An 18,332-nucleotide genomic window follows, 5' to 3' on the forward strand; every position below is an offset into this window, starting at 1 on the left:
CAAAAGACCAGGAATAAGAACTGGTAAGGGGGTATGAGTATTAATCCTTAGGTATGTTTTCCTTCTGATTGGCCTGACAGCACATCATTGGAAACTCTCTTAACAATCCAGACTGATCGACATTTTAATGAGGAGGAGACCCAAGAGTTTATTATTCTTCCACCAGTACTGGATGAACCCTCAGATGGTTAGATCCCTAAAGCTTCATTACAGCTAGGGGAAATGGCTTTCAAATATGGCTAACTCATCCATCTTGACACTTAAGAAGTAGAATGTTAACTGGTTTATGAAACCCAACTTCCTCTAGCAATCTTTGGTTAGACATATATAAGCCATCTCAGTCAGACTTTTACTGTCTTGGATTCCCTTTTCTAAATCAAGTCAGCCTAAATCTTGATGAGAAGAGCAGAAAAGGTAAAAGGACATGTCCCAGCAAAAAGTTCTAAATGAGGTTGGCTTTTGTTAATAGAGCAAACAAAAGTGAGATTCCCTGCCCTCACTTCTCTTACTAAGATTAACAAAACTAAGACCTCTGTCCAAGTAGAGATCTTGGGGTCTGGAAATAGCTGACATTCCTTAGCTAAAGTAGATGACATTTTGAACAGAGAAGGGAATAATATAAATTAATATTAATAATAAAATTATATCAAAATTAAATTCCTTTAATATTAAAGAATAATAAAATGATATTAAAATTAATTTTCTTCACTAAGATAGAAATTACAGAGAAGGGGATGATTTGCATTGGTAGAAGGAATTTCATTATCTGGAAATTTCCTACAGTAATGAAATCATAAGTCTAGTCCCTATTCATAAATAAGAGACACATCTATCTATAAATAGATGTAGACATAAAGCATATATAGGTGTATATAATCTTCATGTTTTATGGCTATATGATAATAATTATAGTTAAATATACAATAAATAAACCAATCCATGAACTGAGGAAGAAGGTATGGGAAAAGGATACTGCTCTAGCATGGTTCTGACAAAGCTCAGAACAAATGAGATCAAGGTGTTGGGTCAATTTTTCCAAAGACCAATTAGTTTGATTCTGTTTCATGATGATAGACTATATTGTGACTGGTCACCTGTCTCACAAATACATGCCATTGGGTCACAAGGGGGAAACTGGAGAAAGTATTGTTGAATCATTGTACACCAATTACCAAAAGGAAAAATCATCAATGCATTGAGGGATCCATGGGTCTGTGGTGTCTTTGCATATACTAACTTAATGACCTAGTTGTGAGAAAAAATAGTGAGGAAGTATGGGAAGGGAATCAAATCTTCAAAGAATCAATCTTTGCTTTAAGTATTATATTACACAAAAGAATCAGGAACAAAATGAAAGTGCTATAGACATATGACCTGTTTTCAAAAGAGAATCAAGTTGACAACATTTTTTAAAAATTAAAATAAATGTAATAGCAGCATCTATATATAGCATTTGAATTTATTAACTTTAATCAAGGGTTTACTGTTGGGAGCCAGGGTCTCTAAGCTGTTTGACACAGTCGCAGCAATAAGACTCAAGGCAGTCACACTGCCTGATGGAACAACATTTCCTTCTTCGATATATATAGGGATTTCATGCATGCCAATATTTATAGGTTTATTATTGATTGCAATATTTACTCACCCTAATAGTGAAATGACTATAAAGCAAGGATTTCAGAAAAATTCCTTGAATAAAACAAATTGTAAACTCTGTCCAAATTTAACAGGACTGCCTCTCCCTGAGGCATACAAAAGGCTTCAACATTATGAAATCTCTGGAAAACCCAACACTGGGAATTCCAAGGAGATGTCAGAATATATACAGGGAAAACAGATACAAAATGGGTCAGATAGAATTCCAGGGAAATTAATAGTTTTGCCCCCCTTACCATACATAGGAACATATGAAAAAAGACGGTATGAGGCGGCTAGGTGGCGTAGTGGATAAAGCACCAGCCTTGGAGTCAGGAGTACCTGGGTTCAAATCTGATCTCAGACATTTAATAATTACCTAGCTGTGTGGCCTTGGGCAAGTCACTTAACCCCATTTGCCTTCCAAAAACCTAAAAAAAAAAAAAAGATGGTGAGAAAATAGTTAGTACAGGTGATGGATATGTGAACCCCAGCAGCCTAAGTTTCACAGGAAAAAATAAAAAAGTCACAGAAACCGTGGTTTCTACCAACAAGGCCTGAAAGAAAAATTGGTTATTGTCAGAGTTAACGGATGGGTGGACAAGCATAAAGACCCTCACTATAGATTGTTAAGGCAGTATATCAAAAAACATTACTTACACAAAAAAATATAAAAAACTTTCTATTAATAGAAACTTAATAACTTTAAATGAATTAACAATTATACAATGTAGTAATAAATAAGGTAACAGGTTGTGGTCATCATGGTCTGAGTAGGGATAAAAAATCAATAACATGATTATTAATTACACTTGTAATCACATGATTAAAACTTGTAACCACATGAATTATATGATTGATGATGAAAATCGTATACCTTTGTAACCAAGGAAATGATCTTAGCTTGCTTGCTTGATACACACATGATACTGAGACTATAAAAATAAATCCAAGCAGCTGACAGTCAGTCAACCTGCTCCTGCCTCTATCCCTGTGTTGACTCAACTCATTTCACCGACTCTATCCCTCCTGTCAGGTTCCAAGGACCCTTTGTAGGCTGGACCCCTGCAGTTTACCTATAAGAACCAAGGAAAAACCAACTCCAAATGGTTAAAACACTTAGAATGTCCAAAATTGTTTAAGTTCTCCCTCCCCTACTTTCAGTTTTTTTAAAAAATATTATGAACTTTAAATAAAAAAATTAAAAATTGAAATTATGTTTATAACTAACTAAACACTAAAAAGTATCTTCAACATTCAACTGTCACCTCCTCTTTTACACATAAAGGGACAATAATAAAAGCATATAGTCTAAAGATTAGTATGCCAAGAGTCTTTTCCAATCAAGACTCCAGGGGAAAATTAAGTAGCAGAAAAGAAATTTATTTTTTAATAATATACATGAAGAAATTACACTTAAAAATTTTCTGTGATATTATTTGTATCTTTACCTATGAAATAATGCCTAGTTTTATTTATTATATATTTCCTTTCTTGTACACAGTTCAAAGAGCTTTGTAACTCAACATCTTTATAATAGAATTAGAAGGAGAAAATCATTCATGTTTTATAGCTATGGGAAAGCAGTTAAAACAAATTAGGTAACTAATCTTTAGTGCTGTCAACTGTAAGGGACATATCGTGTGTTATCCCATGGGGCATATTATTCCTTAATATTTTAATCAATAATTTGGGCAATGGATTTGAGGGAAGGCATAGGAGTTGTGGAGTTGATAACCATCAAAGACTAGGTAGCTAGATACTATATGCAAAAATAACATTCTAGAGGGGCATTCATTTTTAACCAACTCTGACAAATTAGAGAAATGGTTCATTGGAAAGAGAATTCATTTCAACTGGGAGAAGTATGGCATTAAGGCCTTTTCCCCAGTCATCTTTTTACCACTGCCTTGCATGCCTATAGGGACTATGCCCTGGAGATTTTTACCCTTTTGTTTCTGAAATATTTGCTGGAGGACCTTACTGTCCTTACTATCTCACCTGGTCCACAATTTCAGGCAAATCTCAGCTATGCTTCACTTGACTCCCTACTCTACCATTTTTCTTATAATCCATGAACAAAACAAAAAAAGGAAAACAGCATGTTTTGATCTTTAGTCACACTTCATAGTTCCTTTTCTGAAGGTGAGAAGCATTTTTCATCAAGAGTTTTTTTATAATTGTCTTGGAACACTGTATTGCTGGGAAGGACTAAGTCTCTTGGTATTCTTGAAATAACCTTTCCCAACACAAGAGCAATCAAGAAAAGAAACAAACAAAAAATACTGGGACAATCAGCTCCTTATCTTAGAAGAAGTCTTGTCACTATAGATCTTTCTCTGACAAGCTTTCCCTAAAGAGATTTAGAATCTGAAGTCTATAGGAAATTACCCATTCACTCTCAGGTGAGCAACAAACTGGTTGAGTACTTTCAAACGGGATGCTTCAGGGCCGGGTTGAGAATGCCATGTGACCCTGGGCCAGGCACTTAACCCTCACTGTATCAAATCCAAGAGTCATTTTCAGTCATCCTGAATTATATCAGGCCACTGGATCCAGATGACTCTGGAGGAGAAAGTGGGACTGGTGACTTTACATAGTACCCCCTCACTCAAATCCACATCTCATGCTTGTCATGGCATCACTTCTCTGATGTCACTTGTCTTCTTTGAGAATGAAGGATAAATATTATTCTAAAGCTACCTTCTGAATTTTGTATTGGACCTACACTTACAGAGCAGATTTAAAAACCTGAGAAACTTAAAGAAGTAAAGAACATCTCAGAAGGAAACCTTAATCCCTAAAGCAAACCCAGAATTTGGGATTCTCCCCGTGGGGAACTTGGAAGAAAAACTGAGCATTTAGCTACATAGGTACATTGTGATTTTTGGTTTAGACCTGTGATTTCCTTCATGCATAAAAAATCCTTCAAAGCAGATATTAAATGTGTTTCACTTATTGTCTTAAGAGAGTTTCCTGGAAAACTGAAGGTCAAGTGATTTATCATTAGTAACTCAGATAATATGGGTCAGAGGCAGGTATTAAACTCAGAGATCCTAAATCCAAGACTGGCAATGTATTGACAATACCATTGAGTATCATTGGATCACAAGTACCTGGTAGTATAGATGGTGTAAAAAGACTGGAAAGAGTAGGGGTAAGGGCAGGTTAGAAAGGATTTTTGAGAATTGAAGTAGCTTAAAAGAAATATGAGATCTACAAATTTACTTAAGTAAAATGTACTTTAAAGGAAATACTTGCAGAAAAAGGCACTTAATACAGTGATTAGTACATAGTAGGTGCTTATATAAATATTCCCTTCCCCCTATATACAAATATATCGATATATTCAAAAAGTGCTTATAACATCTATGGTTAAAAAAAATGAATTGAACAATGAATACTTAATCCCTGTTGCAATTCCAGAGTTTAGAATTCCCCACTCCAATTCAGAAGAGGACCACAAACAGAAGAACAAGCAAAGGTTCTAGGACAGTCTCAGCTCATTATTTTGGGTGATAGTGACACTTATTAAGACACTTATATATTAGGTCCTGTGTAAAATAATGGGAATACAACAAAATGCAAACAAAAAAAAAACCCAACCAAACCCAAACCAATTCCTGCTCTCAAGAAATTCATAGTCTCATGGAAGAGATAATGTACAAAAAGCTATGCCCTAGCAAGCTATAGACAGGATGAATTGGAAATTATCAAGAAAGAAGGAGTTGGAATTAAGAGTTTGAGAAAGATGGGATTTTGCTGAAGATGGGACCTGAAGGAAACTAAAGAAACCAGAAAGTGGTAATGGCCTAAATTGAGAGATGGAATGTCTTGTTCTAAGTACAGTAAGGAGGTTAGTAAGTGTGTGGGATAAAGTTTTGAGATTTCTACAGTAAAATAATATAGATTGAATCTGGTTAGCTATGTGCCCCTCCTCCCTTAACAAAGCAAACTTCTGGGATGTTGTAGAAGAGTCAACTGACTTCATCTTATCTGTTGATGTCTGGAGAATCATTCAATTCCTGGGACTAAAGAGATAATCTGGTTTTGGTTTGAATTTTATGCTCCTTTCCCTAGATTAGTTTGCTTTGTTTGAATTCTATGCCCCTTTCCCTAGGGTAGTTTTTTGGTTTAGATTGTAAAACCACGTTCCTCATTAACAAGGGTGGGTCAGTTGGGGGGGGTGGGGAATTGAGTTAAGATAAATGTGATTTTTAGGCCTTTTGCTTTTGCCTCAATCTCTCTAATTGATTGTGGCCAGTTTCTCAAGAAACAAATAAAGCCTTCTCTTCATACCTTGAGAGATCTCTGAAATTTATTTAAGTGGCATTTGTCCCACACAGAAGTATCACTGGATCACAAATACCTGGTAGTGGGGATGGTGTAAAAAGGGTGAGGGGCAGGTTATGAGTATTGCAGTAGCTTAAAAGAAATATGAGATGTGCAAATTAGATACTTCTTCAATCCAAATGTTCATAAGGACTATTTGTGCCTAACATGTGGAAGAACTTTCCAAACTCAAACTGATCTCATCAGCTATAGTCAGATACAACACCTTGACTGGAACATAGTGATGTCATTTGGGTCCTCTTGGAGAAGGAAGGGCAATAACCAGTGCAGGATTGTGAATGTCAAATAGTAGATTTTGTCTTTGATTCTGGAGGTGATAGGGAGCCAGTGGATTTTAGGCTGTGGATGGGAACCAGGACAAAAGAAGCTGCTATTTAGACCACTTTGATAGTAGAGCTGAGGATGACTAGACTGGAGAGAGAGTTGAGGCAGGGAGCTCAACTACTGAAATAGTCTAAGTGGGAGTTGATAAGGACAGTATCTGTGTCAGGAGGAAGGGGCATATGCTTGTCTTGAAGGCAGAATCAACAGATCTTGGCAACTGATTGGATGTGGGGGTTGGGTGTGAAAGAGTGAGGAGTTGAGGATGATTCTTAAGTAGTGATCATGGTGAGTGGGAAGATGGTGGTATCCTCAATATTAATAAGGAAGGAAGGAAGAAGCGAGGGTTTGGGAAGAAAGATAATTTGGTTTTGGACATATAGTATATAAACTGTCTATGGGACATCTAGTTGGAAGATATAGACAGAAAGACAAATGATAGATTTATATGTGTGGGTATACACATTAATTTATATATATATATATATTTTTTTTTTTTTTTTTTTTTTTGAGAAAGACTGACTCCTGATTAATTGGAGAAATGAACTGTGGCTACTTTTCTAATTATAATATTTCATTAAGAACTTTTACTTTGAACTATTAGAGTTCTCTGATGACTGTTAACTGTATATATATACACACATACATATATGTATGTGTGTATGTATATATCAATGAGAGCTTTTTAGCTCTGATTTTGAGTGACTGTGGTCCCTGTGAGGACCTTCAATTTAGAATAATTTTTCTGGGGCCCTAGGTGCTACAATAACATGTCACTGAATTGAAAAATCTTAGAATTGAAAGGGATCTTAAAAAGTCATCTAGTCACCCCTAGTTTGTGTGTGTGAACACACACACACAAACCTAAATAATCTGTGAATTTTTAAAAAATGGAATAAATAGGTACAATAGTCAGAAATTAACATTTTTATACTATGTGATGTTCAGCAAGTCCCAAATAAGATTCCCAAATTTCCAAACAAGGTCAGATAATGGCACCCTTTGAAAAAGAAGCTAAGGAGAACTATCCTAAAATGAATTAAATTAGTCACCTTTAATGGCTATCAAAATTTTAAAAAAAGATTGATAAATGAGTTGCTACTAAAATCTCAACAGGAAGATACTCTGGTCCTCCTGACTCCAGGCCAGTGCTCTATCTGCTACAACACCTAGCTGCCCTGGACCTGAGTTCAAAGACAGCTTTAGACATTTGATATATTAGCTGTGTGACCTCGGGCAAATCACTTAACCCTGATTGCCTCCCATTGAGAGCCATTCATATCTGGCCACTGGACCCAAATGGCTCTGGGGGGGGTGGTGCTGGTGACTCAGCACAGCATCCCCTTACTCAAACCCAATTCACTTTCTTGTCACAGCATCAACCTCCCAGATATCTCAGTCTTCTTTGAGAAGAAGGACAAACAACCACCACCACCACCTCAGAAAGATGCCAGTTCCCAACCTAAAAATCAAATGTAATCTCTTAAACTATCCTGAGTCAATGTAATAGGTTTTAATGACAGATGAGGCAATGGGGGGAAAATGATTGAGCAAGAATTGATCATAGTATTTCCAGCACAGTCCAGGAGAAAGAAGTATCCTAACCAATTGATACAAGTATTAAAGTCCATTTGGCAGGAAATTTATCTGTCCCACAGAATTTCCTTTCCCCTCATCTATCTGTAGGTTATTCACCTGGCCACAAGCTCCTGGAAGATCTCCTTTCTGTACCCTTGGTTGTACACTTGGTGTAGGCTGGAGGCTGTCTGTGTTGAGCTCTGGGATTCTATGTTTGTGGGACTGAATTGGGGCTGGACTGGGCAAGATATCTAAACCTCTGAATCCAATTATATAAATGCAAGGAATAGGGAGGTCTAAACCTCTAAATTCAAATGTACTGACACAATGAAAATCAAAGAAGGATTTTTGTTTTCTTGTCTTAAAATACTCAACAATAGAACCACAAATATGTCCATGGTGCTTTAAGATTTAGAAGCTGAACTCATTGAGCCTCAAAATAATCACATGAATTAGGTCATTCCCATGACACAAATCCAGCAGAGATAGTAAGACCTGATTTCCCCCCTCACTACTCCAAATGATTTCCTGAATATAGCATAAAGAGGAAAAGATCATAGCTTTAGAGCTGAAAGGATTGTTAAAAAGATAGCTTGTCTGACCTCATTTTAGGGTGTCTCAATAGATGTCTCAAAGCACTGAGTAGACAATTCAGCAAATTTTTCTTTAGAAATGAGTAAAATTGGGGCGGTTAGGTAGTGCAGTAGATAGAGCACCAGCCCTGGAGTCAGGAGTTACCTGAGTTCAAATCCCACCTCAGACACTTAATAATTACCTAGCTGTGTGGCTTGGGTAAGCCACTTAAGCCACTTAACCCCCTTGCCTTGCAAAAAAAATAAATAAATAAATTTGGGCTCTACCTCTTACTACCAAGGTGACCACTGATAAGTCATTTATTCTCTTCTCAAAATAATATAGATTGAATCTGGTTAGCTATGTGCCCCTCCTCCCTTGACAAAGCAAACTTCTGGGATATTGTAGAAGAGTCAACTGACTTCATTCTATCTGTTGATGTCTGGAGAATCATTCAATTCCTGGGACTAAAGAGATAATCTGGTTTTGGTTTGAATTTTATGCTCCTTTCCCTAGATTAGTTTGCTTTGTTTGAATTCTATGCCCCTTTCCCTAGGGTAGTTTTTTGGTTTAGATTGTAAAACCACATTCCTCATTAATGAGGGTGGGTCAGTTGGGGGGGGGGATTGAGTTCAGATAAATGTGATTCTTAGGCCTTTTGCTTTTGCCTCAATCTCTCTAATTGATTGTGGCCAGTTTCTCAAGAAACAAATAAAGCCTTCTCTTCATACCTTGAGAGATCTCTGAAATTTATTTAAGTGGCATTTGTCCCACACAGAAGTATCACTGGATCACAAATACCTGGTAGTGGGGATGGTGTAAAAAGGGTGAGGGGCAGGTTATGAGTATTGCAGTAGCTTAAAAGAAATATGAGATGTGCAAATTAGATACTTCTTCAATCCAAATGTTCATAAGGACTATTTGTGCCTAACATGTGGAAGAGCTTTCCAAACTCAAACTGATCTCATCAGCTATAGTAAGACACAACACCTTGACTGGAGCATAGTGATGTCATTTGGGTCCTCTTGGAGAAGGAAGGGCAATAACCAGTGAAGGATTGTGAATGTCAAATAGTAGATTTTGTCTTTGATTCTGGAGGTGATAGGGAGCCAGTGGATTTTAGGTTGTGGATGGGAACCAGGACAAAAGAAGCTGCTATTTAGACCACTTTGATAGTAGAGCTGAGGATGACTAGACTGGAGAGAGAGTTGAGGCAGGGAGCTCAACTACTGAAATAGTCTAAGTGGGAGTTGATAAGGGCAGTATCTGTGTCAGGAGGAAGGGGCATATGCTTGTCTTGAAGGCAGAATCAACAGATCTTGGCAACTGATTGGATGTGGGGGTTGGGTGTGAAAGAGTGAGGAGCTGAGGATGATTCTTAAGTAGTGATCATGTTGAGTGGGAGGATGGTGGTATCCTCAATATTAATAAGGAAGGAAGGAAGAAGAGAGGGTTTGGGAAGAAGTCTTTTAATAACAAGTCTTTCAGACAGCCCATACTTCTCACTTAACCACATTTCCTTGCCAAAAAAAAAAAACTGAAAAAATGACTAAAATCACACTACAAATATTGTTCGATCTTCCTGCCAAATTTTCATTTTAAAAACTGTCCTGTCTTTTCTCAAAAACTCCCATTAGCTTGAAGGAAACACAAGGTCTAGTTTCTTCTCCAAGAAGAGCCAAGTGGACCCTTTTTGGAGTCATGAGAACATTTATTAGTTGTGGGATCTTTGGCGGGGAATATTCTTTACCAAATTTATTTTATTTTATTTTTTTAGTTTTTGCAAGGCAATGGGGTTAAGCGGCTTGCCCAAGGCCGCAGAGCTAGGTAATTAGTAAACATCTGAGGCTGGATTTGAACTCAGGGACTTCTGCGCTATCCACTGCATCACCTGGCTGCCCCCTCTTTTCCAAAATTTTTGTTTGGTTATTTATGACCATGTGTGCCCTTTCTTCTAGAAGAAGACCAGGGAGGTGATGCCATGGCAAGCGGGTGGATTGGATTGGAGTTTGGTTAGAAGAGTGGAAGTGAATGAGTTGGGGTGCCCTGGAAATGGATGGGAGCTGTTATTCCATTAGTGAATTTATGTAATATAAAATAATATAATATAATAATTTATTTAATTACCTAATTCTTGAAAAACACCCCGGCGCCGTCTTCCGCCTACAACACCGGGACTCCAAATCCCAGCAAGCGCAGCTCTCGCAGAGGCTCACGGTCCCCAGCAACCTCTCGCGGGAGGCTATTTCCGCCGTGAGGCCCTCGGCATTCTGGGAGCTGTAGTCCCGCCCCGACCGACTAGCCCCCTCTTTTGAATGGGGATTGGGTAGGCCGGAAACTACAGCTCCTCGGGAGGAGTGGGAGCCCCGCCGTGGGGGTGTTCCGGGCTGAGGCGCCCCCCAGTCCCCCCCAGAGCCAACCATGCACCCGGCCTGCGCCGTGGGGCTGGTGTTCGCCGGCTGTTGTAGCAACGTGATCTTCCTGGAGCTGCTGGTCAGGTGGGGACCGCACGGGGGGCCCCCGGGGGGAGGGGCGCGCCCCGGGCCCCCTGGGGGGGAGGCGGGAACGGGGTGGGGGAGGGGAGGGCTCCCCGCCCTTCCCCGCAGCATCCCGCCGGGGTCCGCTCGCATCCCGGAGTCGAGACCCCCAAGGCTGGCCGGGGCCCCCCTCGCCCCTCCCCCACCCGGCCCGGCCTGCGCCCCCCGCGGCGCCCAGAAGTCAGGGCGCCCCATTAAATGGGTGGCTTGGTACAAGATGGACAGGAAAAGGAAACTTTCCTCATCCCCCAGAGAAGGACCCCAAACGGGGAGCCCCCCTGTGCGCTTGGATGGAGGGGTCTGCAGCCCCCCGAGGGGGGCCGGGCCCGGAAGGAGCCTCCAAGCTGGAGCTGATGGAGGGGAGGCAGCCCAGCGTGTCACAAAAACAAACAGAAGGCTCTTTGGAAGAGGACGAGCCTGGTGGGTGGCCACAAAGACCAGGGTTCAAGTTCTGCGCCCTCGGGGTCATGGGACTGATGACTTTGGGCAGCTCTCTTTTTTTTATTTTGTTTTTTAAGATTTTTTGCAAGGCAAATGGGGTTAAGTGACTTGCCCAAGGCCACCCAGCTAGGTCATTATTAAGTGTCTGAGACCGGATTTGAACCCAGGTCCTCCTGACTCCAAGGCCGGTGCTCTGTCCACTGGACCACCTAGCCACCCCCCAACTAAAGAGTTCTAATCAGAGAAGAAACATGAAGAAAGGTTATTCTAGTAGCGGTCTATGAAGAATAAAGTATAGCCGAAAGACTTGTAATGTCTTTTTTAATAGTTTTAATGTCTAGTCATAGTGAGGTCCTGAGAAGATTGAAGTTGGAATTGACAGGACTTGGTACCCAGGTCCCTTAGTTTTGGTCATAGAAGAACAGATTGATTCCTGGCAAATCAGAAAAAAATGAAATAAGAGAAGGAAGTTTCCAGGAAAAGATTGTTTTTTGTTTTTTTGTGTTGTTTTTTTAGGGTTTTTTTTGCAAGGCAAATGGGGTTAAGTGGCTTGCCCAAGGCCACCCAGCTAGGTGTCTAAGACCAGATTTGAACCCAGGTACTCCTGACTCCAAGGCCGGTGCTTTATCTACTGGACCACCTAGCCACTCCCCAACTAAAGATTTCTAATCAGAGAAGAAACATGAAGAAAGGTTATTCTAGTAGCGGTCTATGAAGAATAAAATATAGCTGAAAGACTTGTAATGTCTTTTTTAATAGTTTTAATGTCTAGTCATAGTGAGGTCCTGAGAAGATTGAAGTTGGAATTGACAGGACTTGGTACCCAGGTCCCTTAGTTTTGGTCATAGAAGAACAGATTGATTCCTGGCAAATCAGAAAAAAATGAAATAAGAAGAGAAGGAAGCTTCCAGGGAAAAGATTGTTTTTGTTTTTTTTTTTAGGGGTTTTTTTGCAAGGCAAATGGGGTTAAGTGGCTTGCCCAAGGCCACCCAGCTAGGTGTCTGAGACCGCATTTGAACCCAGGTCCTCCTGACTCCAGGGCCTGTGCTTTATCCGCTGGGCCACCTAGCTGCCCCATACTCTGACTCTTAAGCTGCAGCAGTGCTGAGCTGCTTTATTAGAAGGAACTTCCTTGCCCTAGAAGTCCTTTCTCTTTGACTCCATTCTTGAGTCACTTTTGGTGTTGTGCCTATGGTGGACCCTTTTGTACCATCCTGGGGAATGGTTAATGCAATGGCTACTGAGAAGCGCCAAAACACACAAACTGATGAAAAATGAAGAAAATGGAACCTGGAAAACTCTACATACAGTGGCTACAACCATATCAGAAGCATTGTGTGTGGATTAGGAGAGTGGATGGATTTTCAGTAATGGTTGGCATGTTTCCCATGGCTCTGCATACACACCTCTTGAGCATATGTTGTTCAAAGATTTTAGTAATTTACTTGTTCATTGAAGAAATTCCTTTCACTGTCCTAATATTTTGATAAGAAGTCATACTGAAATAAGTGATCTATTCCCAAGTAAATTCAGTGGATTTTTGCTTTTTTCTAATGCCCTTCAAGCTAGTTGTGAGCAAAGTGTTGGGAGTGTGTTTATTACTAGTTATTCCTAATCCTAGGACAGAAGGATAAGGGCCTAAAAAGAAAAATATTGGACTCTATACCTGAAAGGGAGATCGTAATATAAATTTGCTAGTATAATCTCATCAACCATAGAAGGGAGAATCTCTGGGTGCACAGAAAATCAGTCCTGACTGTTATTAGAATTAAATGCTAGCAAGGACTAGTTCTAGACTCTCAGAGTATTTTAGGGATGCATTTTAATAGATTCTTGAAAGATCATAAATAAATTTAATTTTACATATCAAATTAATTTACATGTACTAAGATCATTTCCTTTTTAATTTTTGTTTAGATCTCCAGTTTCAGTGGTGTAGGATAGAAGTGTCAAACTCATAGAAACAAGGTCATTGAACTTTACATTAAGATCCCTGCAAGAGGCAGCTAGGTGGCATAGTGGATAAAGCACCGGCCCTGGAGTCAGGAGTACCTGGGTTCAAATCCGGTCTCAGACACTTAATTACCTAGCTGTATGGCCTCAGGTAAGCCACTTAACCCCTTTTGCCTTGCAAAAAAAGACTTCTTTGGGGCTGCTAGGTGGTGCAGTGGATAGAGCACTGGCCTTGGAGTCAGGAGTGCCTGCATTCAAATCTGGCCTCAGACACTTAATAATTACCTAGCTGTATGGCCTTGGGCAAGCCACTTAACCCCATTGCCTTGCAAAATCTTAAAAAAAAAAAAAGATCCCTGCAGTCAGAATATTGACTTAGAAAATCAAAGATTAACATTATTGTATTATTGTATTACTTTTCATTTTGTTGACAGTGGATGGCCAACATGACAAGTATGATTCAAAGATGCTGTTCTCTATGAGCAAAGCAGAATTGCAATAGCTCAAAAGAACATTTGAAAATTTAGAGACATCTCTGCTCCAAATGTTCATGTGGAGTATTAAATCCTGATCTGTGGTAGAGCCTTCAGAGCTCATATTGTTCTGATCAGCTGAACTGTCCACACTGTACCAAAGTATATTCCAACATAGTGATTTCATTTTGGTCCTCTTCAAGAATGAAGGACAAGAACCAATCAGTTATTTATTTTGTTAAATATTTACATTTTAATCTGGTTCTGGCTGTTTATCAGACACTCAGTATCCATATCCATTGTATATATTTTGCAGTGTAAGGTTTTTGGAAAGTTGCTAGTTTGCCCTGAGAGAATAAGTGATTTGCCCAGAGAGGCTTCTATCCACCCTTTTTTTTCTTATGTTTGTACTTTTTATAAAAAAGTAAATCAGCACACTCAAATTTTATCTCTTTGTAATTTTGGATCTTTTAAAAATATTGAGTATAAGTGGGAACCATTTGTTGTAGTGAGAATCTTGAATTGGATGCCAGGAAGCTTTGATCTCATTCTAGCTGGAAATTATTTGACTTCTTTGGAACTTTTCTCATTTGTGAAATAAGGATATTAATCTCTCCAGTCCCTTGAAGTTGTAATCCTGTTGAATAACATCTAAAGAGCTTATACTTTCTATTCTTGAGGAGAGAAGCTGAAATAGCAGAGATTTGCTTAAAGATATCAAATCTTGGAGAAAGTAATTGCTAGTCCTTTAATACTATGCAGTTTAATTGATGCATTTCATGAGTTGCAGAAGCCTAAAAAATTTGGCACTTGGTAACTTGTTAATAGGCCTCTCTAGACTTAACTGGGCCAATCCTCACAATAAGCATGCAATTAATAGGTCTCTACATGAAGAGTTCATAACTTGAGATATGCCAGAGCTTTCATATGTATGTCATACTCAGAATCTTCTCCGTGTTCTAACAAGAGTGACGCTTTAGAGTCAGGTGATTCGGTATAGCTAGCAATAAATTGTTGATATATGATCTCTATTTTAGCATTTCATCCAATCTAGCAGAGCAACATCGTCTTCTATCCTCTGAGGACTCTTGAGAATGGAGCTTCAGTCAGTTGTCTTGACTAGCAAACTCCCTTCACATCTCTTTGATTAAGAACCATAGTCCATGCAAACCCAGACCCTTCCTTCTACAGCACTCCATGGCCCTATCCCCATCCAACTCAGTATTCCTCTTCCTGAGGCCCCATGAAGCTGGTTTTCTCTTTCATTGGGCCCTTAAGAAATCCTTTTTTTTTTTTTTTAGTATTATTATTATTAACAAACTTTTCATCTTTTGGCTTTCTTTTACACTCTCTCTATCTTCTCAAACTTACAGACATCTGATTTCCCACAGAAAAATTGGTGTCTGTGATCACCACCTTCAGTACTGGCCATACCTATGGGTCCCAGCATGAGGGTTGTCATTCTCTGCACCTCACTGCTACTTCCTGACCTGTTAGCTTATTCTTTAATTATATGAGCCATTTTTTTTATAAATAAGGAGTTTTCCCTTTTAAAAGCTTTTTTTTTAGAAACTTTTTTTCATTTTCTATCCCTCTAAGTTTGGAGAGGCAGCACACTTTGGGAGTGGGGAGTAGAGCCTTCAGAACCCCAAAAGCCTATGTTCCTCAGACCCAGTGTAAGTCTCAGAGGGGAATAGGACACTAACACTTTTTTAAATTTTATTTTTTTCCAATTTCATTCTTTAAATAGTAAAGCAAAAACAACTTTCTTACTTTAGAGCATGAAATTATAAGTTGGGTCTAAACTCCTTCACATCCCTTTAAAAAAAAATCCAACAAAACACTTACACATAAGAGCTTAAGCATGGTTCTGGCCTCTTCAAAGTGTGGATAGACCATTCTGAGGATTTGTATCAACAGATTTATTCTCAACCAAATTATAAGGCACTTAGCCACATACTCCTTTTGTACCCTATTATGTCTAGCATGGTGTTGTTTGTAGATTAGGTGTTCAGTTTAGTTGTTGGATGACATTAACTTTAATTTTCTATATAGTTTGTCCAAAGAACCAGATATTTCACTGTTGTGTAGTAAGAAAGCAATTCTATGAATATTTCATTAGCTTTTCCTCTCCCTCTCCCCATCTGTTTCTTTTGTGTATTTCACTTATATAAAACAACATGAATAAAACCTTTCACTTTATATTAAAGGATCACTTTGGGATCATATTACCACCATGTTCCTAAGCACTAAATGTATTAATGTTAGGGAACTAGAGACAGTAAAGGAAGTTATAAAACATGTGTCCTTTAGTAGAAATATAAAGCATAATTCCTACAAGGAGGTCATAATCTAATTAGGAGACAAGTCATAATATATTAAATAATCAGAAAACAAGACCTCATTGCTTATGTAATAGTTATGCATGCAGGTAATTGTAGACAACCCTAGATGATGGAGGTCATTTCTGGTTTAGGGGTGAGAATCCCAGAGAAGGTAACAATTGAAGGTGGGATTTGAAGAACATGTTGGATTTTGTTAGCCAAAGAGTTGGATGAATTCAAACCAGCTACCATTCTACTGGAGGAGACTTTATAATTGCCCTGGGGAAAGATATAAAATGAAAGAAACTTGGACTGGAAATAGGGGTTCTTAGCATAGGTCCATGGACCTCTAAAGAACCAATAGATAGATTTTGGAGAGTAAATGAACCTGGACAGGAAAAAAAAATCAGTTTATTTCAATACAGTTAACTTTCTTTGTAATCTTATGTATTTTATGCACTGACAAACATTATTCTGAAAAGATATCCAAAACCTTCACTAGATTGTCAGAGGAGAATGACATAGTTAAGAATCCTTGGTAAAGAGTTCTGAACTAAATTCCCCTGCAGCTCTAAAAGTTCTGATACCTTTGGCAGCTGCTAGATTTTATTTCTGTTTCACTACTAATCAGGAATTGGATATGATGGTATGCAGGGATTTAAATTCACTTTTTTTTGGGTGGCTTAGAACTAAGGACATTTACAGTGAATTAGATAAGGACTTTTTCTCATTTTAAAAGAAGAAACCATGACTTTCTGAAATCCTCATTCCAAAACTGTTAAAAACAATTTGAATCCTAATGAAATCCTCATTTTTTTCCAGTATTTGAGCTTCCAATTTTTCATGTCTATTTGGGTGTCTTTCTGGCAAAATAAATAGATGTAGATTTGTTTGGGAATTATTTTAAAATTGTTATTTTGATTGAGGAGCAAAATTCAGTAAAATATTGGAGTATAAGGGAAAGGGAATTGGGTTATCATTCTAAAGGTTTAAATATCACTAAATTGCCTTATGTCTTTTGGAATTCAAAAAATCTTATTCAAAGTAACTAAAATGTCTATCTCCTTTTACTCAGAGATTCTGTTATACCCAGTGTAAATCTCAGAAGGGAAAAGGATACCCCAAGGAGATCAGTGACACAAAGAAAGGCCCCATATTCACCAGATTATTTATAGTTGTCCTTTTTTGTACTAGCAAAAAACTGGAAATATAATAGATGCCTGGTGATTGGGGAATGGTTAATATGATGACTACTGAGAAGCACCAAAACACATGAATTGATGAAAAATGAAGAAAATAAACCTGGAAAACTACATACAGTGGCCACAACAGTATCAGAAGAATAACAAAAGAGACAGTGTCATGAAATTTTAATGTTCAAATTTGGCCTCAAAGAAGAGATGGGGGACCATGGGTGTGGAATGTCACATAGCATCAAACTTTTTTTGATGAAGTGCTTAGTTTCGTGCAACTTTTTTTTAATTACAAAGGATTGTTCTCTGGGAGGGGATTGAGAAGGGATCATAGTGAGAAAACTTATATATGAAAGCAAAAAATCTAAAAATTATTTTATAGAACTATTTTAACAATGTCAAGTACAAATATATCCTATTTTAGAATAAAGTATGTTAGGATTTGTAGTATTTGTAAACATTTAAAGTATGTTAGGATTGTAGTATTTTTAATTAGGAGAACCCTCAAAAGTCATCTAGTTCTGTCCCTAACCTGAATTATAATGCTCAGGTAAACCCCATATAGAGAATTTTTGTAAGTTGAATCATATATTAAATGTATTCAGGGAACTTGATATAGAAAATAATTTTAGGGAAATTATTTTATAAAATAAAATCTTTTATCAATCCAAGAATCATCCTTGATTCATCTTTTGCATAAACTTTGTTTTTCAGTCCTACTCTTCATTTCTTATATTTGCTTAAAGCAAAATATACATCTAACCATGCTGCAAGCTTCCTAACTCATTTTTCAGATTATTTCTGTTTTTGAAATGTACATTGTCTAAAATTCTTTTGATTTTTTTTCCCTTTATCTTGTTTTGGGTGTGTGTGTGTGTGTGTGTGTGTGTGTGTGTATGTATATATATATGTATCCCCCTCAATATAAAAAATAACATGACTAAAATTGTT

The 18,332-nt window shown here is 38.1% G+C and overlaps 1 protein-coding gene across 1 annotated transcript in view; it reads left to right on the forward strand.

Annotated features, from left to right (window-relative positions):
• The first annotated feature begins 10,751 nt into the window (after positions 1–10,751).
• The window catches only part of SLC35B4 (solute carrier family 35 member B4), a 33,587-nt gene continuing 26,006 nt past the window's right edge, over positions 10,752–18,332 (forward strand). Inside the window, exon 1 of the mRNA XM_074193661.1 lies at positions 10,752–10,958. Within this exon, the coding sequence (XP_074049762.1) occupies positions 10,882–10,958 (77 nt within the window). The 5' untranslated portion in view covers positions 10,752–10,881. The remainder of the gene's footprint in view (positions 10,959–18,332) is intronic.

This window comes from Macrotis lagotis, chromosome 7 (assembly GCF_037893015.1).
Source record: "Macrotis lagotis isolate mMagLag1 chromosome 7, bilby.v1.9.chrom.fasta, whole genome shotgun sequence".
Lineage (NCBI taxonomy): Eukaryota > Metazoa > Chordata > Mammalia > Peramelemorphia > Peramelidae > Macrotis > Macrotis lagotis.